Source organism: Varroa jacobsoni, unplaced genomic scaffold (assembly GCF_002532875.2).
Source record: "Varroa jacobsoni isolate VJ856 unplaced genomic scaffold, vjacob_1.0 contig03929, whole genome shotgun sequence".
Taxonomy (NCBI): domain Eukaryota; kingdom Metazoa; phylum Arthropoda; class Arachnida; order Mesostigmata; family Varroidae; genus Varroa; species Varroa jacobsoni.
The window spans coordinates 1-26121 of NW_019215126.1; the positions used below are offsets into that span (position 1 = coordinate 1).

At 42.7% G+C, this 26121-nt stretch overlaps 1 protein-coding gene across 1 annotated transcript; it reads left to right on the forward strand.

Annotated features, from left to right (window-relative positions):
• The first annotated feature begins 9895 nt into the window (after nucleotides 1-9895).
• LOC111272947 (uncharacterized) lies at nucleotides 9896-22388 on the forward strand. Its single transcript, XM_086973445.1, has 5 exons — nucleotides 9896-9968; nucleotides 10199-12516; nucleotides 20090-20177; nucleotides 21490-21575; nucleotides 21761-22388. Exons 1-5 carry the CDS (start codon nucleotides 9896-9898, stop codon nucleotides 21944-21946), a joined length of 2751 nt encoding a protein of 916 aa, XP_086829571.1. The 3' UTR covers nucleotides 21947-22388.
• The last annotated feature ends 3733 nt before the right edge of the window (nucleotides 22389-26121 follow it).

Here is a 26121-nt window from a genome sequence, read left to right on the forward strand (position 1 = left end):
ACCCACACACACACACGTATACAGATACACACCCACACACACGCATACATACAGATACACACACACACGCACACATACAGATACACACACACACACACACACATACAGATACACACACACACACACATACAGATACACACACACGCACACATACAGATACACACACACGCACACATACAGACAGACACTCACATACTTAGAGACACACACTCACATACTTACAGGCACACACTCACACAGACACACACTCGCGCACGCACACACACACCAACACACTCGCAAACACCAGCATATACCAGCACACACTTGCACATACCAGCACACACTTGCACACACCAGCACACACTCGTACACACCAACACACACTCGTACACACCAACACACACTCGTAGACACCAGCACACACTCGTACACACCAGCACACATATACACAGGCGCACACACATAGACGCGCACGCTCACACACACATACCACATAGACACAGACACAAACATATGGGCGCACACATACAGACCCAGACATATACGTGCACACACCCAAACATACGTACACACATACACACCGGAAACGTTTTTCTATTTTAATGTTAACCTGCACTCCAGGCGATATCCATGCCTATCCTTGGCTCGTATCGTTGCACTCACATTCAACGAATCCGGCTTCTAACTCAGATCTGAAACGGCTGAGTAAAAATTTGTTCTAGGCGTTTTAGTGGGTTTTCGAATGCGCCTTCACCGAATATTGTTCTGCCTCTACCTCGTTTGGTTCTGACACCTAACCAGTTAGCCAGTCGATCTCGAAAAAATGACTTCTGGACTATTTGCGCTATATCGCTAATAATTGACTTACTGAAGTGCGCTTGGTCTTTGGCCAATTCTCTATGTGAGCGCGGTAAAACGCGACTATCGCACTACTGTGTAAGCGACTAATATCAGGATGATTTAAAAAAGGAAATACCACCGAAAATTGCAGTAATAATAATAAAGAACAACTATTTGACTGTAGTTAACCCAAATTGTGGTGTGGGTCTGCGGTTGCGGCAGGGTCCGCGATGGAAAAACGTCAAAACATTAATAACAAATAAAACGATGAGGTTCGTATCAATAGGACGTTGATCACATTTGATGGCGATCTTATGAACAGGCCGCGCAACTGTAGGCTGTGATGAAAGCGACCGGATACGGCAGGCACCGATCAGTTAAGAATTGAACTACCCCACAACAAACGGTAGTAACTCGGCAGTCGTTCGCCAAATGCAAAGAAACAACAAGGCTAAATGGGGTATTACTGCGAGCGACGACTAGCTGGGCCAGTTCGAGACAAGACTGATCATAACAGAACTGAAACAGGACCAAGTGGAAACTACAGGCTATGCGTGGAAACGGAAGCGGAGGCAAAACACCAAAATGCTTACCACTTCGGGTACGGCTACCCTGTCGACGAAAGGGCGGATACAAAAAAAAACATAAGAAGCGAAAAACAGGAAAAAAAAACGAAAAACAGGAAAGAACGATACGGAAAGCTCATGTCATCCAAGCCATCGTGCTGATAACCTCTTGGCGAAACAGCTGTGTGGTTTATACGGTATGATACGACGCTATCGGGTATCGAATACCGTCAGAGGTGGCCAGTTCTGCTAGCGAAGGGGTGGGTACATTTGTAAATATGAAACACCATGACGATAGAATGTCAATTAACATAATGGCGATGAAGACACAATGCTGCTGATGATAATGACGACAAAATGATGATTATGATAATAGATAATGATGAAATGGAGAATATGCAGGAGGGGAGCAAAGAATAGCAGTAGTTAAGATGGCTAGAAGACAGGTGGAGATTGATCATAGAACGAAAGACGCTGATAATGATGATGATGATAATAATGATAATTATTAAAAAGTGAGGGGTGGAACAAGGGTACAAGAAGAAAAAGAATGGTTGCTACTGCTGCGGACGAAAATGGGGCATCAATGAAAGCGGATGCGATGAGGTGAGGCTGCCGATAATTGATGGTGAAAATAAATGCAGTGAAAGCAACAACAACACCTAAATAAACATGTTTTGCAAGTCAACGGGTTGAATGTGTCGTTTTCTTCTAAGGTAGAGCATATATGTACCTGCAGACATTTTGGTGATATAAGATTTTGAAAGTACTAAAGGAACACATCTGTGGAGCGGTCAAATTAGCTAAAAAAAAGCAAAATGGATAACTCGCAGTCCGCAAGGCATGGTATTATTGATTACATATAACTCTTTTTATTTATACAAATATTGTAATGAGTGTGTATCATTCGGGATTTTATTGATGAGTATCGATTAGATATACTGAAAATACTGCCGACAGTTCTGGATTTCATTTATATTGATGTATATCATTGGAAAGACATGCGATTCCACAAGCGAGTAACCAAAGCTTGGTAGCTACGACAATAACATTTCATGATTTTTGTTTGTGAATACATCATTAGATGATATCGCACGTATCGAAAGTTTTACTTAAAATCCAATTAACGTGCTAAAAATTCAACATTGACTTTTTTAATATAATATTTATTGTTTTTTGTCCTAATTCTATCTAGATCAATCCGAGTTCTAATTATCCATAAACGAAAGAAATACACAAAAAACCTTGCACTGTAGATCTCCTCACACATCTTCAAATAGTTTAATCTCTCATAGTGTTACAATGTTATTAACACCGTGTAGCTTAGCGGGTCCTTATCATTTTGACAGTAATAAAGGGGAACGTTTTTAAAGACATACTTTTTTTCTTTAGAATGCCAACTTACATCATGTGACTAGAGAACTTTTCCTGGCCGTTCAAGGAAAAATGGTTTTTATTTTTAATTCATCCTTGCTACATTTCGACAATAATCGAATAGAAATTCTTTATCCTTTCATGTTTGTTTTTTACAATTCTTATTTTCTATTTGTTTTCCTTGTCTTTAAGATCTTCTATCTCGATAAGAATCTAAAAACAGCAAACATTCATAAGAACGTTATGATGACATAAAAGTTACTGAAAAAAAGAATAACTCGAAAACATCTAAGATCTAAGACTGAATTAAATAAAAAAAAGAGTTGAGAAGTGTGTTCACTATATGGGTTGTCTGAATATACAGAAGTTCCAGTACTAAATGTAGGAGCTATTTGATAATCTAGCCCTTAACATGTAGGCCTTATTTAACTATAATGAAAGTGGAAACAACCAAACTCTAACGAACGGGCTATATAAGATTGAATGGCATAAGGCAACGCTTAGTACAACTGCAGGTGAGCTTTTTTTAACAAAAAAAAAAACTCTGTACTTTAATTCTACTTTCTTTTTGTTCATTTGATTAATTTGGGAATGTATAAAGCTTTTTATTAATTTATTTTAATGTAATTTTATTAATAATGGAAGAACGTATGCTTCAATAAAAAGGATAATTAAATTAAACGATAATTAGTTTAATTCTCAGTAAAGAAGATGTAGAATCAGAAATAGAATCGGTATCAAAAATATAAAAAAATAGCGATTATGACAGTATATTACTGAACCAGAAGAAAAATTGTAGAATACAGACACTGAAGCTATTGTTCGATTACATTTTCCTCAACCTAGGCCGTGACTGAAGCATGTGGACCAGACTGGGGTTGTCGTCGAATGGCTATACTGTGCGCTGTCCATTTTGCCATACCTCGATGAAGCGCTCCAAATATTCGAGATCTGCGACAGCATTGACGGTTTCTACTTTCGGGCATTATCTCATAATAATAACAGTCCTTGATGTATAACACATTGCGAGCATGATCTAAGTCGCTTTATATTTTCTTCGATGCCATTTTTTCACGTGATCTTTCTGTAGGGAACGGCACGGAACGACCAACTACTATGGAGATGGTACGCTCCAAATGGGCTTTATACTGTCAATAATAACGAAAATGTCTCTAGCTTTTTCCCATCTTACCAAAATTCACTTTTTGAGGAGCCTATTTCTTGCTTTTGCTCAATATCCTCTTTAGAATTCTATAGTTCTGAAAAGGAACCCAATATTCGCAATCTTTAGGCCTTATTTAGTTAAGAATTTCCGTGGTCACAGCAACTTGTCTCCCCGTTTGAATTCCTGAAATGCGGTCATCTTCTCTAGGGCCTTCAGCGGCCCGATTCTCGTTTTTTTAATGACTGCACTAACAAAAAGCTATTATTTCGCTAAAAGTTTTTTGCGCAGCGTTTTTACTAGTCTTTGAAGACTTCACTTTAGAAAAACATAAACTTTATCACTTCAACTTTAAACATTATCTTTATCTCTAAACTCACTCTTTTCTGGTAACACTCGCCAGCTGACAGATATATATCATGTGTACTCTATATAAATGTTTACCAGACTTCAATTTAAAAGTTTTCTGCGTGCCAAATAGCTCCGAATGCGCTAATAAAGTAAAGATTTGTAACCAATTAAGTACATTCAGAAAAAGAACTTATTTTTCATTAACGCTCTCCTTTTCCTTCACTCTTCAAGACTAAGACTTTTGTTCGACTCTGGTCAGATGCGTACAAGACTAACATCTAATATTACTAAGAAGAAAACCACGGTACAAAGTGCCCAAACTAATAGGTCGATTATTTTATTTCGTAAAAGACTAGCAGCCTAAGCAGTATCAAAGCACCTCTTTATATCTCTATCTGAACAAAGAATGCTGACGACAATAATACTTAAAGAGGCTATGGCGTGTGTAATCTTATTGCTATAATACGTAACTATGGTACGCTGTGTAGGAAGACATTAAGATTTTGAAATCATAGAGTAGGTCTCGGACTCGTTTAAAGTATCCATGTAATCATAAAGCCAAGGTTTCCATCTGACAGAATTTCAGTCGGAAATTTGTGTTAATTAAAAAATTCGTGCAGAGGTTATATCTCCAAGTTTTTTTGTTTGTTTTTCTATTGCTGATATCTATTCCGTCATGATGCTTGCGAGAGCTTTAAGTCAGACTTGCATTCATCTTATAATAGTTCCGTTCGGTGCCATCGTATTCATATCGACGATTCTACATGCGAACTCCCTCCGTAAATTATCAACATCTGTATGGTTGCGCACCGCTGAAACACGCATCAATTACACAGCGAGAAGGAAGCCGTCTTTTCCTTTATTGAAACATATACGACACATTTCTTGACTGATAAATCATAGACTCTAACTAGCATACAAATCACTTTGACCTGCCATGCAATAAATACTTCATCTTTTTCGATTTGCTGCCATTAAGTTTAAGGTCAGTGCAATAACATAAAAATAATCGAACACCTAAATGGAGGGAAATGCAGGGACAACGTGAGCACACGGAACCGACCAAATTAAAATGTTATTCAGTGTGCTTTAATTTTTTTGTTGCTTAATCTTACTTGTAACCACCAGCGTATGATAGTATGTTACATGTCAAACAAAGCACTGATTCACAACATTGGTAGTGGACGGTTGGGTTGCAAAACCACTTCTAAGATTGTTAACTCGAACCGTGTGAAATTTCAGGTCTTTTCCATTTCGAAGGAAATGCTCGAGCATTAACACTGCTTTGGAGGTCAGCAATGCTATCATGGCAAGAATGAGTTATAGAAGCAGAAATAATAACTATGCAGTAACATGCTTTTGACGTTTTAACAGCACGCTGTCCGTCCGTCCTGCCTCCTCCCGCCTCGCGCTTTGTTTCTCGGCAGGCTATTTTAGCTCGTCTAGAAATCGCTAGCGCACATGCCAAGGAGGCTTGGCATGACGCTGATGGTCATTGCCGACATGAACTATAGTGGCCCCCCGATCGTCCTGCTATTGCTGAAGGGGCCGGCGGCGACAGCCTCGGCAGCGGGTACAGGTCACTCGACGTTTTCGTTGATGGTAGTAGCGATTTCAAGTGGTGTAGCGGGAACAGCTAGTCGTCGCTGACTTTCAGGCTCAGCAATAATAAGCGAACTCGTCGTATCTCAAGCAAAGAACGATAGGAGAAGAAAGATGGTTGCATAGAGGGAGAAAGAAATAAAGAAACAGAAAATTCTACCGAGTTTTTGCCGGCACATCAATGTTTGCTTGCTGGCTGCGGTGGTTATGATATGGTGGTTCCGACTCTAGGTGCTGACACTGTGGCTGAGGCAACAGTTGAGGGCAAGGGAACGGCCGCTGCTGCTAGAAGAGGACGGGGATCTAGAAAAGGATGGGCCAGAATAGGATGGAACGGAGTGGGTCTACAGACGACATAATGCAGACGGGTGGCGGTAAGTCGCGGTGTCAGCCCATTCTATCGATGCCGTTTCCCGTTCTATCGGTTCCCCTTTCCCTCACTTTTCTCTCGTGCTTTCTTAATTTTACCCTCTCTCGCACGTGTGATTTCCCTCCTCCAATCGCTCCATCGCTCCGTAGCGTTTTCGTGCTTTCTTGTGAGGTCTATCTATTGTAAGTTGTAGAACGCTAAGAACGACCTCATGGACATTGGGGCTTGCATTGCCGCTTCTTGATGCCTCTGGTGGAGAGCAGAATGTGCAAATTTACGAATATGTTTTTTTAAGCTGTTTGGGTTATTTGTACATTTACGAAATTAATACTGCTTTTGCTCCATAACGTATCCGACAAACGGCTGCTTCTCGCTCGTAAAACCATAGTTGTGGGGAAGATAATTTCTTATTGATCGCCACTGAGCGTCACTCTTCACCAGAATGCGCAAGTATAACATGAACGATTATGCAATTACCGAGTACTGGACGATGAAGACAACGACAACGACAACAATTGCGCCTGGTAGCAATCGTGAATGTTTCTGTCTTTGTCTGAATATATGCAGCCCATTAGCAGTCCGTTAGAAGGAAGACTTTCGAGATTTAGCCCGACTTTTGCTTTATTCCTCCGACCCGCGTACTTCGAGCTCTGGCTCTTAGGTCTGCGTTAGATGCGCCTGCGAGTCCAAGTTGTACATGGGGTCCCAAACGATGAGCGCCGCTAAGACTAGCTCCGACACTCGACTCAGCTCGAGCGCTGCCAAGGCAAGCACAGAGAAAGGTTGGCTGCGAACGGCCGCCATCTTGGAGTGAGTAGCCTGGCTGTGGCGATGATGGCCTGCCCTAGTGTCTGCTGCTTGTGGCCAGGGGTGAGCGGCCGGGAACCGCGGCTGGAACGGCGAGTGGAGCGGCAGTCGCGGCGCTCCATGAGAAGTGGGAGTTGAGCAGCCGACAGGAGATGGCTGGCTGTTGTACGGACGTCGCGACGGACGGACGTTAGGAGGCAACCAAGCAAGTAGACAGCCAAGCAAGGAGCAGGCTGCGGGAGGCCACCGCAGGCCAGCAGCAGGCGAGTCAGACAGTAGTAGGCGCAGCAGCAGGAGCCAGGAACAGGCATTACCCGTACTAGGATAGCAGAGGCGGCCAATCACGCTCAGTAGAGCGGCCCGCGTCTGAATGCGTCTGAGTACGTCTGACGTGAACCGTTTGAGGTTCAGGTCGGAGTACGTGTCGGATACAGGAAGGCATAAGCAGGGAGCAGAAAGACAGGCCAGAAACAGCCAGAAAGTTCGAAGAGAACAAAAGACAGCAATGGCAAAATATAGGAAAAAGGTAAGAAGACAAAGAACTCATACAGTTCGAACTCTCTAAACCCGAGTCGAGTTGAGGTGAGTCAACTCATCATTATCATCGTATTGGCTGGATTAAGTTAGAGCAGCGTAGAGAGAGAGACTCGTGCCGCTAGTGTAACTAGCTGGTCCTTCGGAAAGTCGTGCTTGACGAGTTTGACTGTGCTTTGCTGCTGAATAAAAAAGTGGGATTGACAACAACAACAGACTGAAACAAGGAAAAACATACTGCTAGACAGGCTGTGGGTGGCGATTCGGAATTCGACGTTAGGTCTATTTGTTGCTCCCGTATGAGCCTCGAATAATAATTGAATGAAACAAAGTCAACCAGCTGTACTGTGTCCAGTGGAGGAATCTCTGGATGAAACGGAGCACCTTGCGAGCCTTCGGCGAACCCCTGTAAGTGTCATTGAACTAGCTTTTGAGCTGGGGCAAGTGGATAGGCTGGGAGACTCACAGCTGTGGATCAAGATACTACCAAGCTGATTCTGGATTGACTATCTTCCGTTGTGTGAAGTCGAAACAAAGGCCTCGACACATCCATCAGCAGGCGAGACAAGGAAACAACAGGATATTGATCCTACAATACAAAACTACCATCAGGACGACAGAGAGGCGAAAAGACAACGGTTAGCTGTAAAACCGTGTTCTCTAGCTAGGAGGTTACACAATGCAAAGGCACGGAATCGGTCACTGAGTTGGTCCATACTTGTGGCAAGAATAGGCCAAATCTGCCTGAGCGTGTGTCGTGACGGCTAGGCGTAAACGCGAAAACGATAGCAAAGCTGCTGCTGCTGCCGCCGCAAGCAGTTACCGCTGCTAGCTGTGCAGAAATTGACAGAATGTATCAGATGCCAACGGGTTTACAAGCATGGCGTGAAGCGGCGATAGTCAGTACCCGAAAGCAAAAGCCGAAACAGACCCAGCGACACCGTAATGGATCAGACAGAACCTAACCCAACGTACCAACAACTGTTTTAGATCTGGATGCATGAAGGGTACGTTATTCTACCACACAGACATACTACAGTCATTTATAGTAAGATTTCGGTAAACACTAACACCAGTGTTTGGGGATCGGGGAGAAGTAGCGTGTCAACATTCAGGGGCAAAAACCATAATCAAAGCGTTTGTGAATATTGTGATTGCATCTGTAGCAAGGTGAGGAGGCTGAGCATCGTGAGGATCAAATGTGCACGAATGTTTCTTTTACATGCCTGTTATGAGAAGAACGCAACCGACTTTTTGAGAAGCTGTCATGTGTGATAGACGTAATTCACTGATTGGTCACCGTTGCTTGGTTAGATTTTAGGCGCGCTAGCTGCCTGTAAGTAATTGTAAGCGTGGGTGTACGCGAATGAAATAATCGGAAATTGGTGTAAAATTGCGCTGCCCTCCGTGAAAATCACTCGGGACAACCAGGAAGAGCCCCGATTTCGGTCATAGATGTTCGCTTTGTGCGAGATTGTGAGTCTGTAAAATAATTGTGTCCCTATTTTTTCATCGGGATCGAACTACGTTTAGAGACCGTTTTCGTTACGCCTGCCGAACCGATACCCATTGAGATCATTAACCGGCAACGCATTCATATATGCACCGTCATTAGTGCATACAGCTGCATGCAGATGACATCTCACCATTTAAACCATCATGATCATCGTCATCAACTTTCGTTAGGGAAACGTGACGATAGTGAAACGCTTGCAAAAAGTGTAGCGTCCAACTCAAAGCTCAGAAAAAACGAGAACAAAAGGGATTTCCACTAGTGTAGAGCAACTGAATGTGCGTATGTGTCAGATAAACGGTGTTCATAGATGTAAGAAACAGTGATGCTGGTGATAGCTTAAAAGTAAGCTTCGTTGGAGTCAGTGAGTGCGACGCGTGGTGACCGGCGTGGCGAAGTTTCGAAATTGCATTTTGGAGGGACGACAACCACAAACGAAAAGTCTTTGGTGACTTTGTCCAGTTAATCTTTCGTTTCTATATAGCCGAGCTTACAGAGGCCCACGTAACTCGTCGACTGCAACTTAATTTCCTAATAACGCAGTAAACAGGCAGTGAAACAACAAAAAAAAAGAGATACCCTATCCAGTTCCTAAGAGACGACGAAAATAACGAACAGAACCAGTCACTAGAATTTATCCATTAAATGAATCAGTGGAACTGCTATGAAACAAAACCCTGCAGATATTTCTAGGCTTGACATTTCCTGCCGTCCTATTTTTCTCATTTGCTCACTCGTGTTGACACGACTTTCGTCATCTGTCATTGTATGATCGCCACACGCAGCAGAAGGTGATGCGGGGGCCCAGCCCACCGCTTCCGTGTCCCGCCCCCGCGCGTCAGCCGCTCAGAGAGCCGCTTACAACCCGTAAGCGGCGCGGCCAGCAGCAGCAGCAGAAACAACTTCTACAGATAAAACTGCAGCGGAAGCTGTACCGACAACGGAACGAAACTAAAGCACAGCAGACAAAATTGAAGAGAAGCAGAGGAGAGTTCGACAAAAAGAAACCAGTGGTTCACAGCGACAGGGTATATCGCATGGTCGAGAACTTTTCTTTTAAGAATCTTGAGAGCCTGTACTGCAACGGTGGAGTTGAGTTGGTAACATACGTAGGAATAATTATCAAGACACCCGAAACAACGACAAGATTGACGGCGAGAGGTGCCGGCGAAGAAAGGAGAACGAAGAACTGCTGTCAGACGACGACGAAGACGAAGAGAACGAGGACGACGGTGACGTTGATTTCCTCGACTCAGAAGCATACGAAGAAGGAAAAAATAGTAGGAGCAGCAACAACAACGAGAGCAACAACAATCACGACGACGACGAATCGTCCGTAGCTCCGGTGAGGCTGAGGACGTGCGGCGCTGGGTGTGCCGCCCATATCAGCGTACCCGTTGCCATCAGCGCAGTCCCAACGGCCTCCTCAGCCTATTCTGTGACGGGCGAGCCGCCGCGCTACCCTCTGCCGCCGCCCTGGCCACCCGAAGCATCGTTACAGTCATCACCGCTGGTGTCGGTGCCACCGCACCTGCAGTCGTCGCCGCTCACGGACTCCGGCGCCACGACGGCGTTCGTCGAGTCTCCGCCGCCAACAGTAGCAGCAGGGGTGACGCAGCGCGGCGCGCTCGCCGTCGTCAAACCCGTTGGCCTCAGCAAAGACAGCTCAGACAACAGTCGAAACAGCGCTCGCAATACAAATCAAAGAACATCTCTACAGCTGGACGAAGTAGCGGCGCCAACAGGCTCAGCCGTAGTTGCTGGCTACAACAAGGGCAGCGACGGCAGCAGTCCATCACCGTCATCGTCGCGGCGGCTGTGCGCCAGTGGGAGCCAAGTGGTGGCGCATAACTATCCACTTCTGCAGCAGCAGCAGCAGCAGCAGCACCGCCATCAGCAACAAAAGCAAGAGCACAAGAGATGCGCTCATCTCGATCAGCACCTACGGCAGCAGGAACTATTGCGGCAACAAGTGGCGGACCAGCAAAGTTACAGTTACCATAGCCGCAGTCACAGCAATTACCATCCGTCATCGCTTTTGCATTCGCCGTTACGAGTGTCGCCGCCGCCGCCACGGGGATCCTTGGGATACATTCGTGGCTCGGAGGGCTTAAATGCGCCCGATTCCGGCCCAATTTTCGAGGATTTCGCTTGTCCCGAGAGTTCAGTAGGCTTGTGGGGTGGACGTGGGACAAGACACAAAGTGGACCTCGAGCTAAAAGCGAGATCGAGGGCGGTGTCCCGTTCGCCGACACGCGACACAGCCGAGCTTGTTGGTATGGGCTCGACGGCGGGCTTAACGACAACGTTGACTGCGGTATCAGCCTCAACGCCGACGGCTGTTTCAGGGGAAAATGCAGCCTTTGTGGTAACAACCGAACCATCAATGCCAACGGAGGTAGTAGAGCTCACGGAGGCGGCAGCCGCTACGGTTATTTCGCCCTCAAAATCACGACCGTATCAACATCGTCATCACCATCAGCAATATCGTGGATGGGCAACTCATCACCACAACCGCCGTCAACAAAATCATCAGCAAAACAGCTTTTACACCAGACACCAACAGCAGTCGCCGCATTATTGCTATTATTATACGGAAGTAGAAAGAGCTATGGCGGAAGAGGATTGTGGTGAGTCATATTTGTTGCGTGTGCGTCCGCCATTACCGGCAGATACAACGTCGATACTAAGGTCAGACTCAGCTGCTGTGATGTTGCCAGCAAAAAATATGTTACCGACTTCGCCGTTGACATCGAGAGCGACGACAACATTGTTGGGGTGCAGTAGCTCACCTACTGAAAGAACCCTTCGAGGGGTGGTCGCCGGGGATTATCCCGATTCTGACTGCGCATATCTTTCGTCAAGTGGCGAAGGCGGCAGCGGTTTTGGTGCCGTTGGGCCCCTGACTTCTGAAAGAAGCTCTCCAGCATCATGCCCTACTGGCACGCTTCTCTCAGCGGCGGACACGATGACGGTAGGGGCCCAGATGGACGGTACCGTCGGCGGTTTAAGGAAACCAACAATTTTGACAACTGAAGATGTCTCCTTCATTGTTGCAGACGCTGGCGCTGCAGCTGAAGACGGCGCAGGAATGACTGCAACAACTGCGGCACGAGCGACCACAGAAGAAGAAAGTGTAGCAGCTACTTCGACAACTGCCCCAGCAACAACGGCAGCCACAATAGAAACACCGACGACTACGAGTTCTACTGATGTTCGTGATGGAGGGGTTTCGGCAGGATTTAAGGAGCACGGTTCGTCACTAAACGACGCATTGGCGTGCGGTGTATCGGGCAGTTCGGGAATGTCTCCAGGAGGGTCAAGCGCCTTCAAAAGAATTGCTTGGAGAACACGGTACTGCTGTTTTGGCTGCAGTGTCAAAGAAGCCACGCTCGTCATCGCTGTTGTGTTTATTGTAAGTACTCATAATAATCTGTTCCTATTCAAACAGACACTTTCGCACCAATCTGTGCCGAATTAATATAGGTAGCAGGCGGGCTATCAACAGAAGAAAATATTGATTATTCGCTTTTCGTAAAGTTCTATTTTTCAAATTTTCTAAGATAAGGATGGCTGAAGAATTAAGAAAACACTGTGTAAAAAAAATTAATTAGCATGAAAAAGGGTATTCCGAATTTTTGTGAAATGATCCGTGTTTGTAAAGGTAATATTTATTGTGAAACTATATTTGTGAAACTAGATTTTCTTAATCTATTAATAAAAGTGTTAGTTGTGATGTATCATCGTCCAGTGAGTATTTTCGTAAATTTACACATTTTCGTCTCGCCTGTAAATATAAGTTGCTCTTTTTTGAGAGTGTGTATATATATATATTGAGAGTGAACAGTATTTTATTCAATTATTTTATTTGTTCCTTCCCATAAAATCTCTTTGGGGAATCTCGAATAAAAGTGCTGCTTCTACATAGTTTTTATTCGGACTGCTTCAACTTTACCAAAAGAAGTCAAACGTACCTTAATTTTGTTTTAATGCATACACAAGGTTGCACAGTTTACCCAATAGCAAACCAAAGCACTTGTGAATATCATTCATTCAAACATTCAAAAACACCATTGACTCTTATTGTTTAGACGTTTGCATGCAACACGAGAAACCAACCAGCATTGCTTGTGATGCGCTAAGAAGTTTACCTTTTTCAAACAGAGCGTGCAGTGGTAAATTCAAACAAATTCTTAAGGAAAGAGTCCCCAAACCACCTTTTCCTAATGACTGTGTGTACTCCGCTTTTGTGAAAAGGCTATCATAATTGACGATCAATTGCATAACGTTCAAATGTTTCACGACAATTTAAATGGTTTGTGTTTTGAGGTTTGCCGGTGTGGCCTAGTCAATACAACCGATCAAGCTGTCGCTCCATCAAATGGGAACGTACATATGAATGCATCCGTTCTAAAGCGAAATCAACCGAGTCCAAGCGCTACCCATTGGTTACCCACCTCCACTAAGCGTTGGGTAACGGCAGACTGAGATGTATTCATTCTGCCAGGACCCATACCCGACGTTGATTCTAGCTAGGGGGACCCACCGCTCAGTTATGCAGACCAAACCAAAGCATCGCAAACTCGATGGCGCCTTATCATCGACAGCATTACTGATTCTGGTACTTAGTCGTTGTTGCCTGCGACAGGTAGCGGTGCTGCCACTGCCGCCGGAGCTACAGTGAGCCCTATTCCCACGGTTTGGAAAGCCAGTTTTGGCCAGCGCGATGTGCCGTCGACATGTTGTTTAACCGTCCCTAGTGCTTTTCAGTCTCTGTCTTTGCCTGTTGGGCAGCAAGCTAATATTGGCATGATACGGAGCTTGAAGTGTTGCCATTGAAGCTACTGTACCACAACACCAGTTCAGTCACTAAAGCACCCGTGTAGACAGACACCGAAAAGATGTGGAGACCTGTCAAGACGCTGGCTTGGTCGATCTCAGAATAACGGTGGGAATCCACACATATACCCATACGACTTTGACTCACTGCTGGCATCGCTCATATATACGCACCCTCGAATAGTTAATCAACAGGAATGCGCTGCTGAATTTGATTTGTTTACCGAAATTACAATAGCAGCAGTAGCAACGGCGACATACATCACCACTGACGTCACCAAACCCCTCGCCCACAATGATCCGGGTCCAGAAGGGGCCACGGCGGTCTTGCAAGGGGCTCTTTTGTGGGATAGTCAATAAATGAACTAGGGCTTCTAGAACTGGTGTGGTGGCTGATCCCGCCGCCGGCGTGACGTCCGGCGGTCAACGGCTGATGCTAGTGGAATAGGCTAACGTATTTCTGCATAACATGTTGCCATACTGTCACTGAGGTGAGTCGTGCGGTATGTTAGTTTGAACTAGTACAGTTGCATCTAATTCGAGCGCATTCAACAATACCAGAATATTAATAGACAGGGAATACTAGCGACAATTGTCAGATGATATTACTGGGTAGAAGGGAATCTTCCACATTGAAACGAGCATACTCTTGTCTGTCCTTTTTTTTTTTTTTTTGGTAACTATGGGTGCATGTATGGTATCCCAAAAAATGTATGCACTATAAATTAGATCACTATTTTTTGATGCTAGAGTGGCTGAGTGAGAGCATACGGCCTACCACACATCCAAGAAGATTTCGGTAAATATGGCGAGCGTTGTTTTCAATATGACGGAGTACCTGCGCACTATCATAGTTATGTAAGACCATATCTTGATGAGAACCTTTCAAGAAGGTGCGTTGAAGAAAGAAGTCTTATAAAATACCCTGCCCGTTCCGCAGACCTGACCACAATGGGCTTTTCCGACTATAATATCTAAAATAAAAAGTAAGTCAAAAAATGTTTCAAATTCACTTGAAGATACAAAAGCCACAATTGAGTTTGCGAATCAATAGCCTACCGTTACCAGCAGTTTATTAACCAGAACGGTAGTAGTTTTGAGAATCTACGGGAGACCCTTTTGCAATTTAGGTATTAATTGCATGAAAATAAGTTTTTTGTATACATTTTGTTAAGGCATCTTGTATATATATATATCCATGATGGCGCTGCGTTCGCGACATATTATGCTTTTGTTGGCGGAAGATGAATAGACCAAATGGGCCGGTGTGTATATCTACAAATTAGTTTACATCGAACTGACGAGACTGCCAGAAACGATGGTATTGTCAAAGGTGTTCCAAAAGAAACTGCAACGTGTAATATCGACTTGCACTCATACCAAATGAATGGTACTAAAGTAGATTTCTACGTAAATGTCAATAAATACATTTTGGAGCATAACTGTGTTCCGTCTTTAGCATTCCGACGCTTCTTTCGTAGCGTTAGGCTGAGCTTCGGTCGACAAATACCGGATTATGAGTTACAGCAAATGTGTAAAACTGCGCATTTAGAGTTGTCTCAAGCATAAAGAGTAACCTGAATCACTTCCTTCCGTCTTCGCGAAGCTAGAGCGTAACCCTAGATACGGGGCTTACTAGTTGCCCGCAGACCCACGGACCTTGGGAGTCAACCTTGTACTGTGTAGTACACCATATATACATAACGTTGACACCCACGGATACAAGATAAATAATTATAAAGCTATTTTTCTTCAACAAACAAAAAGGCATTGAGTCGAACAAAACACTAACATATTTTCAGCTGTTTATTCACGCACATGCTTACTGTCCTAGTTGAAAGGGAAATATGTTTTAACGTGTTATAATGTATCGAGCGTTAAATCTTCGACGATTTCAAATACCCATACAGAGCTTTGTCAAGTTGGCGGGAAGTGGCATTTTCATGATTGTTAAGCCAAAATATCTCGAAGCTTCAACGAATCCCACAAAACGTTTTGATCTCTTCGAATACTTAGGCTAGTTTGCAAAAAAAAAGAAGTACCAGCAAAACTGGATATAGATCGAAAGTTGTGCTCCGCGCGATGTGGATTGAGAACAAACGACCTCGAATTTGCCACACACTTCGAACTGTTTGCGTTCGAATAAATAGAGGCACTAAGGCTTTTTTTTTTTTGGACTCCACCGGAGTAGGCCAGGAGCGCAGTCTGTTAATGTATCTGTGCAGAACAACAAAGGCATAATAATCGTGGTAAAAATAACCAGTTATTGGTGTTGTAATTAACGTAAAATTGGATTGGAAGTGTTTAAAATTCGTAATTTTATTTGACTGAAGATTTTATAGTAATTTTTATAGTAATTATGCTTTCCTTCGTGGCCGTGTGAATAGATATTTACTTCGTATTGTGCACTTTAACACTAAGAAAACAGTCATTCACAAAGAGATTCTGCTTAGAGAGCGTTGAACTTAACTTGAAATCCCACTTAAGTTAAAACCTCCTTGGGATTTTGCGCCTATATAACATTCGTTACACACACACACTTATATATATATATATATATATATAGTATTAAATACAACGATTAATGAAAGACTAAATGTTTACCAATTCTTGGTGATTCACATTACTTAAACCTTTAATACTTAATGCCATACTATTCTTAATATACAGAATTGTTCGAATGCAAGAAGGGAAATGCTTGCAAAACTTTCTTGCGGAGGTGTGCTATGGCGATATAACGAATATGTGTGACTAGAATCTGTATTTTGAGAGTTATGTACCTTATATATACTAGGCCTACTGGCCTGGCACAGATAAGAATTTTTATAACTATATAAAAAATATAATTAGGTGAACTGAATCGCTTAATTTGTTAAACGCTGTTTGTAGGTAATGATTATACTATGTTTAGCCCGAAAAAAGCAAAATCTCGACGAAGACGTCTTCAAACAAAAAAAAATAAAAAATTTAAAGAATACACGAGTACCTTCGGAACAACAGTACATTAGTAAGCCTTTGAAACTGTCGTTCCTTGTCAGTCTACCATTATTTTTAGTACACTGCACTAAAATATAACGTTTGCCGGCTGTTTGTTCACGATTGCGCCATCACACTTCATATCGTCCATCTTTCTTGACATATAACATATGCACGATATCATCAACGGTACGATTTAATGAAATACAATTTCCTGAAATCTCAATCAACACTTGCATAGAAGACAGAAAAACCGACTTTGATGCATTGCTCACAATATCCTGTTTGTGGAATTCACCTGAGTATTCTTACTGCTAACGCCTATGCTCGCTAATAGTCATTCAAATAGGCGTCAGAGGCCTTTCCGCTTCAGGTTTCGTTCAGGGCCTATTGGCCTGCACCTCTTTTAGCTCATTTTTGAGGTTTTGAATAGCTCGTGGACAGGCGGAAGCGCGTAAGGATGAAAAACCAATGGGGCCACTTCCTACAATTCTTTCAGTTTTTCCGGTATACAAAAATGCTGCAACGGGATACACGGCTGAATAAGGTCTCAAACCAAGCAAAGGCCCGATCCTCTTCCACTCGGCGCAAGTGAATAGCTGTTGGTCCAGCAATGGTTTGATTCGGTTTTACCAATACTGGTCTATCTACTAAAAAAAACTGACTTGTCTTTTACACAACGTATTATCAGGATCTGTTCAGATCTAAGGGAAGAGCAAAAAGATTTTTGGTTGGCAAGCTCCGCTTTTAGTGATGACACCTGCGGTCGCGGCGGCGACAGGTCACGCCAAGCCTAGCATTCTGAGATCTATGCTGCTTCGGACTGTGATTCGCCGCACGACACCTGCATACGGTTACGTTGGCACAGTCAATCAGAATTCGTAGTAGGCAAGAGACCTGATTACGAGGTAAGCTAAGGACGTTATCGATCGAAAGAAAACACTGTTCACTCTAGGACATGTTAAATGAGCTCTATCTAGTACCCCGTTGCTGGAGAAAAAGTCCTGTTCTTACTCGTGAAAACAACAGGGCTAGTTATCGGCTCCGCCGATAATAGAAAGTCGAAGATTTCACTTGAAGAGTCGTAATTGCTTTAGGTTCACGGAGTTTGATGAGGCCCTGCACTGCGATTCCCGAGTCAAATAATACATTACTCTGGCGTCCATTCACTTAAAATTGTGGCTATCCTGCCAGCATATTTATTTGTGGTAATCGGAACTCCGACCTCTATTTCGACTTATTTTTTTTACAAAAAGAGGGCAAATTTCTTTTAGAGAAGTTTTAGCATCAATAGCAAATCACGATATAAAGTATATCTAATTTATTAGTCGCGTTTTAGAGTGTAAGAAGCATTTTTATGAAGGAATTACGTACAGATCATTGACTTAGATTAGGATTAGTTTATTATTATTATAGATTAGGATTAGAAGCTTATCTAACCAAACAAATCTTTGACTTATGGGCTAGACCGATGAAGCGAAAAAATTAACACGAATTGTTTCGTAAGAACGATAACATTTTGAAAGCGCTTTACCAAACTCAAAGCGATTTACCAGTATTTTGCAAAGAAAAGGGTTTAAATCAAGATCTATGGCTGGTACCAAGCCACTCTGATCAACTCAGTACAGCTTCAGCAGCTTCTTGTCACGATACAAGGGCTCGAGGTGAACAAGCGGGCCGCGAGCGCATGGTAGCATGAAAAAGCATGCAGTGAAACAAGTATGAAAGCATGCAGTCATAACAAGGGATGAATCGCAACACATACCGAGACAGAGTTTCCCGGGCTTTGAAAGGAAGAATAAGTGGATTCGGCAAAGAAAAGCGATCTCGGCACGAGTTAATCAGGACCGGCGGGAAGAATTTTGGAGTGTTTTTCGCGAGGTGGGGATTTACTCAAGGGTTCTAACGTGGTTGGGGAGAAACGGAACGGGATAGATTTGAAGTGACAGTGAGACGAGAAAAGGCTTCTATCGGGTTCGTGGAGTTTCGGCTAAATTTAGCAGCGCCATGATTAAAATAGGACTAGTCGAAAAATTCATAACCTATAAAGGCATTGCCATAAGACGAACGTTAGATGATTATAATGGTTCCATGCTATTCAGTAACAACGTGTGGCGAAAAACAAATGTGCAAGTCCCAGGAAGAGGGCTGCTAGTCTGCTTTGGTGGTCCTGGCGTCGTTTAACCAAGGTCGTCTGGCCGATTTCCCTCTGGCTGGGTTCAAACTTCTTAACAAACTGCAGAATTCGCGTGAAAGCTAAACTATGGAATGGATTGTTCTATTACAGGGTTTATATATGCCTGTTTATAGGAGGGAAACAAAGCTTGTGTTTGTTTTCTTATCTTTGAATCTTAATCAAATTTCTCTTACATACAACAGAAAGAGAAGAATGGAAAAATACGGTGAACGATAACGTTTGCATAGTTATCTAAATAATAACCAATATTGCTGAAAATGGCAAATAAACATGGCTTACATCATTTCTTGTCAATGTTATCCATAAAAAGACTAGTGATCCGAACGAACTGTTGATAGCCGTTAGTCGATTGCACAACTTGAATTTACAAATAAAAACATTACCTAAATAGTGAATGATTACACTATAGCTACATGTTATTTCTGACAGTGGCAACACAACATCCTCATAATAGATTTCGTTTATAATTTTTTATAAAGTAGAGCCGTGTGACACACATCGGATACGTTTTTTCTTTTTAAAGCAGGAATAGTTATTAATCACGACTGTATTATTTGGACCTCGCAAATTGATGTCATAATAGCGTGTGCCTCGTTCTTCGAAAAACCAAAAATATCGCTTTTGCCTCGTATTCAAGAACTTTACTTTAGCGTATCTGACTCCGCAACCTATTTTCGGAGTAACACTTTGTCTTCAATTTTAGCCAAATCGTTTGCATCTTCAGTTTTACAAAATCTTTAATATAAAAATACGATGTTCAGATTTTCAAAGCCTCTCGCATTATAGCGTGTCTTTTTCGGTGTTACAAATAACACGAAGATACAGTAATACTAGAACATGTCTCAGAAGACTTTAGTGAAAGAATATCATCTAATCTAGCTAATAGCTTTTTGAGCGCGTAGTAGCAGCTCATTTGACCTATAGTCAGTTGCTGAATGGTAATTGTTTTCTTGTGTTAATGTATGCCAAATTTCAGGTAATTCGCATACTAAATTTGGTGTGCGCATGTCTAGCTTATGTGCAGCTTCCTGACGTTGATCTCGACCCTTCACTTAAGACCACGTGTAAGTACAACGGAGAAACATCTTGACTTACACGACTTGTTTTTCTATTAGTATTATCAGTGAAACGAAACGTATGTAGATTCTGTCTAGCCGGATTATAGCGGACATGCCAGAGCACCGAACGTTCGACTTTCAAATCCATGGGGTTCGAAGCCCACGTGAAATTTCTGAATGTCACCACAGCGCAATATCAACTCAGCTCACCACTGATGCTAACTATAATTGCGCCTCCTACCCTTACGATAATATTCGAAATGGTCTTCACCATTTTGGATAGAATAAAGTTTCAGTTGTGATATTAATATTGCAAAGTTTCAGTCTACTGTAACAAAGCTACTAAGATCGTTCTCTTCCCTTCTTTTGCGCTTCAGTTCTTGAGCATTCGTACTGGTTTATGATCACGAAAAAGAAGCAAAATGGATAACTCTGCCAATTATAAGTTCTGCTCCTGTTGCTATTACGAAGTTATAGCCATACTTTCGCGTATTCGCTTTAGAATATAACTTTTATATTTAGACTAAGATTAGCTCAGCATTGTGGCAATACTGGAGTATTAATTACCTAGACCGTCCTTTTCGCGTGTGGGCTCTCTCCCTCTTCCGCAGCCCTCCCTCCCTCCCTCCCTCCCTCTCTCTCTCACGCTCGATGTGGCTCTGCAGTAGCCCTTTACTTAGGACAAAGTTGAACAGCGTTCCACCTTCTTCAGGGGAAATCATGTTGGTGTACGAGCGAGTCACAAACTTGCGTTAAGATGACAACTATTTCTCGTGGAACCAAATAACGCTGCTAATGTTATAATCATATAATCTGTGTGACCATAGCATGTACGACGGCAGCTGTTCCTGAAGATCTCGCACCCTGGTCCTATAACATAAAACAACATTTACATATTGTCAATATTTTTATTTAATAAATATGAATGCAACGTATTTACATATTCGTCAGCACTTTAAACGGGTTTTCAAGTAACTCTATTATTAATAATTAATAAAGTAACATATATCGTCACATTTGAACGTCTAAAAAAAGAAAATAAATTTTACGTTGTCCTCAGACGATCATCGGTGTGTCCAATGCGAAACTTATGCGATTGTGCATCACCCCAGCGTGATACTATCTTTATGTGCGCTATGTATGCTTTATGTATGTTGGAAATTGGACCTTCAATTATACATAGCCTTTAGAAATACAAATATACCAATTCCACCAACGCATACGAGTGTTCGAAAATATCTAGGAGATTATTTTTAAGAAAAATATATGATTTAAAAGGACCTAAAGAAAGTTTCGCTATTTCGCTGCGGGATTTCAGGGTTTCCGGCAATTCTGGTTGGCAATATGGTGGATTGTATATTTGAAATTGTTGGTTGTGTTCTTCTTCTGAAAGCCAGCAAAGACGTAAGTTTGTGATAGAATGAAAAGTCCAAAGAAAACTAAGTGCCGCGGCGACAGTTTCGCCACGGCAAATAACAGCTAATAATCGAACATTGGTTCAGGTCGCACAATTGAACACGCGATCCCTGCTCATTTGAATTTGCACAAACAAACTAGCGAAACGGAACTTTTTGGAAACACATTTACAGGATAACCGTTACCTGTTGATCCCGTGGCTGGTCTACAACTCCATCTGCATTCTATATAACCTAATTGGGGCCATCCACTTCTTTGTTGTGTCGCTATATGTCGGATTTGCGGGTCTCGTCGGCGGCCTCTTTGTTATATTTCTCAGCGTTCGGGTACGGGACGGTGACGTATTCTCCAATATTTAACTCTACTTGTTATGCAGACCTTTCGATATAATATTTTTGCTTACCGTTCAGTTTCTACCTGGTAACTACCATGTACAGCATTTGAACATAACGCACTGATGAATAGTAGAGTGGAAAAAAAAAGGTTTTCAGCAACTTATTAGTCATAAAGGCACCTCATTAACTCACAAATACTCCTTATTATCGTCTTACTTCCCTATTACCATCTATTTGATTTTATATGTTCACTGTGCGTCCCTTAAAACATTTGAACATACCACAGTAGAGCATAGCGCCTCGTGCGTTTGTCAACTCATTACCATTTTTAACCGATAATATGTTTTTTCTTTTTTCTATCATCTTGTACAGATCTATTTCTTCCTAATCGTGGCTGTTTACTACAAGTTGTTATTAGAAGGCATCATTTACGTAGTACCCTATCCGCCGGCAACGCTTGCATCGCTCGGCGACGTGGAGCTCAACGCAAACCGAGTCACGGTGAACGTGGCGTTACCCAGGAGTTCGGCCCATGAGGACAACAACGACACTTACGATGGAACCACAGCGCGGTTTCCCGTCATAGTCACCATTTAGTAGGGCCAGTAAACGCTCAGGATGCCGAGGGGCAAAAAGTAGAGGAGGCAGATTGCGGGCAGATAGCATGCGAGCTTCCGATAGATCTGCATGTCTCTATTACGCATCCACCTTTTCGTCCGATCCATCGATTCCCTTAATCGATCTATCAGACAGCATCCGAACGAAGCTTTCACTGTTGAGCGGGCAGATTCCTTCAAGAACGTAGACAGAGTGAGCAGCAAACTGTAACCCCTTAACTTATCAGAGCGGTAGACAAGAGTCGAATGGGTAACCCTTTTGCGAATTGCCGCTTAACGAGCACACAACGATAATGACAAAGATACACATTCGTGATATTTGTAACGGACTCATCGTCGCGAGAAAAACCAAAGCAGTAACGATAAGCATCAACAGCAGCAACACGTCGCATATGGCAACGATGTGTCACAAACCATCCAGGAACAAGGCTACACAGACTAATAAGAATTCAAATTACTTCGCCAAAACGGAAAGCAAAAACGTGCAGATCAGTAAAACTTGCGACAGCACGTCATGACACAACGTTCTGAAGGCGGGAAACGACTGGCTAGAGATGGATTGCCTAGCATAAACAGATAACAACGGATCGACGGGTGGTTGCCGTATAATTAGCAGATAATAGTATAGGTACAACCTCTAAGTAAAGTTTAAGGTAACAGCAAGCGAGTTCTTACGCCGGCGGCAACAACTGTAAGAGCAGCGTACAGCTTAAACTGACTAATACCCTAATCGGCGACTGATCACTAATTGAAACTGCCGATTTTTCTGTCGATTGCGGATAAGCAATGGCAAGCCAGTTCGGTAGATTGTGGTTCGTAGAAAACGTCGTTAACCGGACACTCTGATATTAGAGGAATGAGCTACCGCTATTTTTTAAATAAGATAATCCTGATACAACTATGATAATTGAACAATATTATTCGTAATAATTCTTGCTCTAATTATGAATGATTCTGTTCGCTCAATGATAGCTCAGTGTTACCACGTGTGCCACGGGACCCAACTATATATAATAACGTATATGATACTCTCGCTTCAAGTATTGCTACGGTGACATCTGCAGAGTCTTTGTTCATAATAGTCATTACAACAATCAAATAATAATTACCATAGTTATTATATTAATCTAATACTATTTAATAATAAGGAAAATATTGATGATAAATAATAAATACTAACTAATTGCGAAACCAAATGCAGATGAAGAACACAGAAGGGTAAGGAGTGAGGGAGAGGGACGAGAAAGAGAGGGAGGGGGCGAGAGAGAGAGAGATTAACGTCGAAGCGGCATTTGCCATAACGATTCTCCTAACCATTAAACATAAGTTGCAGCAGCAGTTTCGTCCTGCTCTACTCGTCCATAGAATTTGTATGGTAGAGGGAAACGGACAGTGGTACATGGTGAAGCAGGTACTCAAATACACAGCATCTAGATACAATGAGGTTCGAACACGGATCGTATTTTGCTCGCTGCAACGACCAAGCTACGGGACAGCAAAATCAGCACGAAGAGAAAGTGGCCGACCTTAGGGCAAAAAAAAAAGATGGCGAAGATTAGAGGACGAGAATTTCTAAACGAAGATAACAAATGCGGACAATGATAATAGCATGATCTGAATATCTGAAAAAAACAAAAGCTGTATGTGTGTACTGTAAAGCAGAAACTTAAACTCGCCGAATGTCGAGCACTAATATTCTAATGACATATACGTGTGGCACCGATCCCTACCATCACTACCAATACTGCTGTTCATCAAGCCACCCTGATTCTTCAACTGCCAGCATTCGTAGTAGACATCATTGTGGTTATTATGTGTTCGAGAAGAGAGAGAACACCTATAGGCACCATTAGGTGTAATGATATATTGAAACAAGCGGTATGATTGTGTAATTAGTTCTCCATAATGAGAAACGATGTGGCGGATCGAAGAATGCGAAACAAGCCGAACAAGAAACAACGCCCCCGCATGTGCAGCAGTCACGTGACAGACAAATGAATGATGCATGATAATGATCGTTTGTCGTCGTGCATGACAAGGCTTGCTTCGACGCATCGACGATTAACGCCCGCCGCAACGCGACGCGTTTGATTAAAGCCCTGATGGAACTGCAATTCTTTAATATAAAAGATGCTATTTTCGATTGGCAGAGCATCATATTTGAAAAATTTTGTCTGCATATATATATCCCGCTATAAAGGTCATGATGCCCTTTTGTTAGGAAGTGTTTTTTTGGCCGCACGATACTAGCAGTTGATATGAGCCCATAGAGGCAACTTCGAGTTAACTTAGCGCAAACATGGTTACACACGCAGTTATCTGTTGACGAACGAGCGAATGAATAACCAAACAAGGGAGCATAACAACCTCGACATCAGTGGACTGCGTGTGGCGGCAGTAATAACGGTATAGTGTAAGACCTCGATATCAAATGTGCCCAAAGTGTTTCTATCTGTTAGAAACGAAAGGCGACGAAAATGACAATGCCTTGTACTAACGGCATCTGCTTTCAAAGGAATCTGCTTACCTCTCTTTTGAACTTCCTTTTGAATTGAAGTTTCTTACCGCAGGCACAGCTTTCTAAATATTTGAAGGATTAATCGTCAAGAAAAGTAGATTATAAGTAGTAGTTAAATTCTGCTGTGTATTTAATAATGGTTATGTGTTAGTCTAATGAGTATCCAGTGAACGGCTGGCTAATTCATACGACAAATAATTATCTGTTGAAGGCCTGATTAAGGTCGACGAGGTCTTGAGGAAAAAATTCCGAAACCTAAATCTAAGCGAGTGCGAGTCGACATCCTCCGAATGATATCGCGGTTTCTTTCCAAATCGCGCTGATCGGTTGTGTCTTTCTGCTTCACTTCGAACCCATTCACATACACACACGAGCACTAATCACACATATAGACCGTACGATGAACATGGCGATATTTATGAACATGACAATAATGGCTTTATATATATATAAGAGGACGACAAAGTGCTTAGAAGAATCTCACAAAATAACAAGGTCCGGGTATGACTATCTCCGAAATAAGGAAACATCATGGCATTATAGGTCGCGACCGGGGACGCTTCACGACCCTTATGATGATGTTGCTGACGATGGTGGTAATGAGGATGACCATAGTGGCAACTATAAGCAACGATTATGATGTTACGAGTATCACGATTATGAAGTGCAAGATAGCATGACCTTGCCATCAACCTCAGACGACTGCTGAGCTGTTGTTAATGATGTATTATACATACAAAGCCGCTGCCCATTGGCAGATCCGGGGGAATGCTCACACGTCTTTTGTCTTCTGTCTATTGCCGAGTGACCGCGCCCTCCCAGACTGCCAAGTACTTGTACATTGCATACGTACCTTACGACGAGCCTGAAAGCTGAGGGGTAACGAGTCAGGAAAGCGACGCTGATGGAGCTGCGTAGATATGAACTGTCCGCCGCCACTCACTGTATAACCGCTGCCAGAAACCGTGTGCCCTTCCTCATTATACATATTAATATTACTATTGGCGGCAACGGCCTATGTCTGTTAGCTTCGAGTTTGTGCTAGTGTTTCTATGTGTAATATA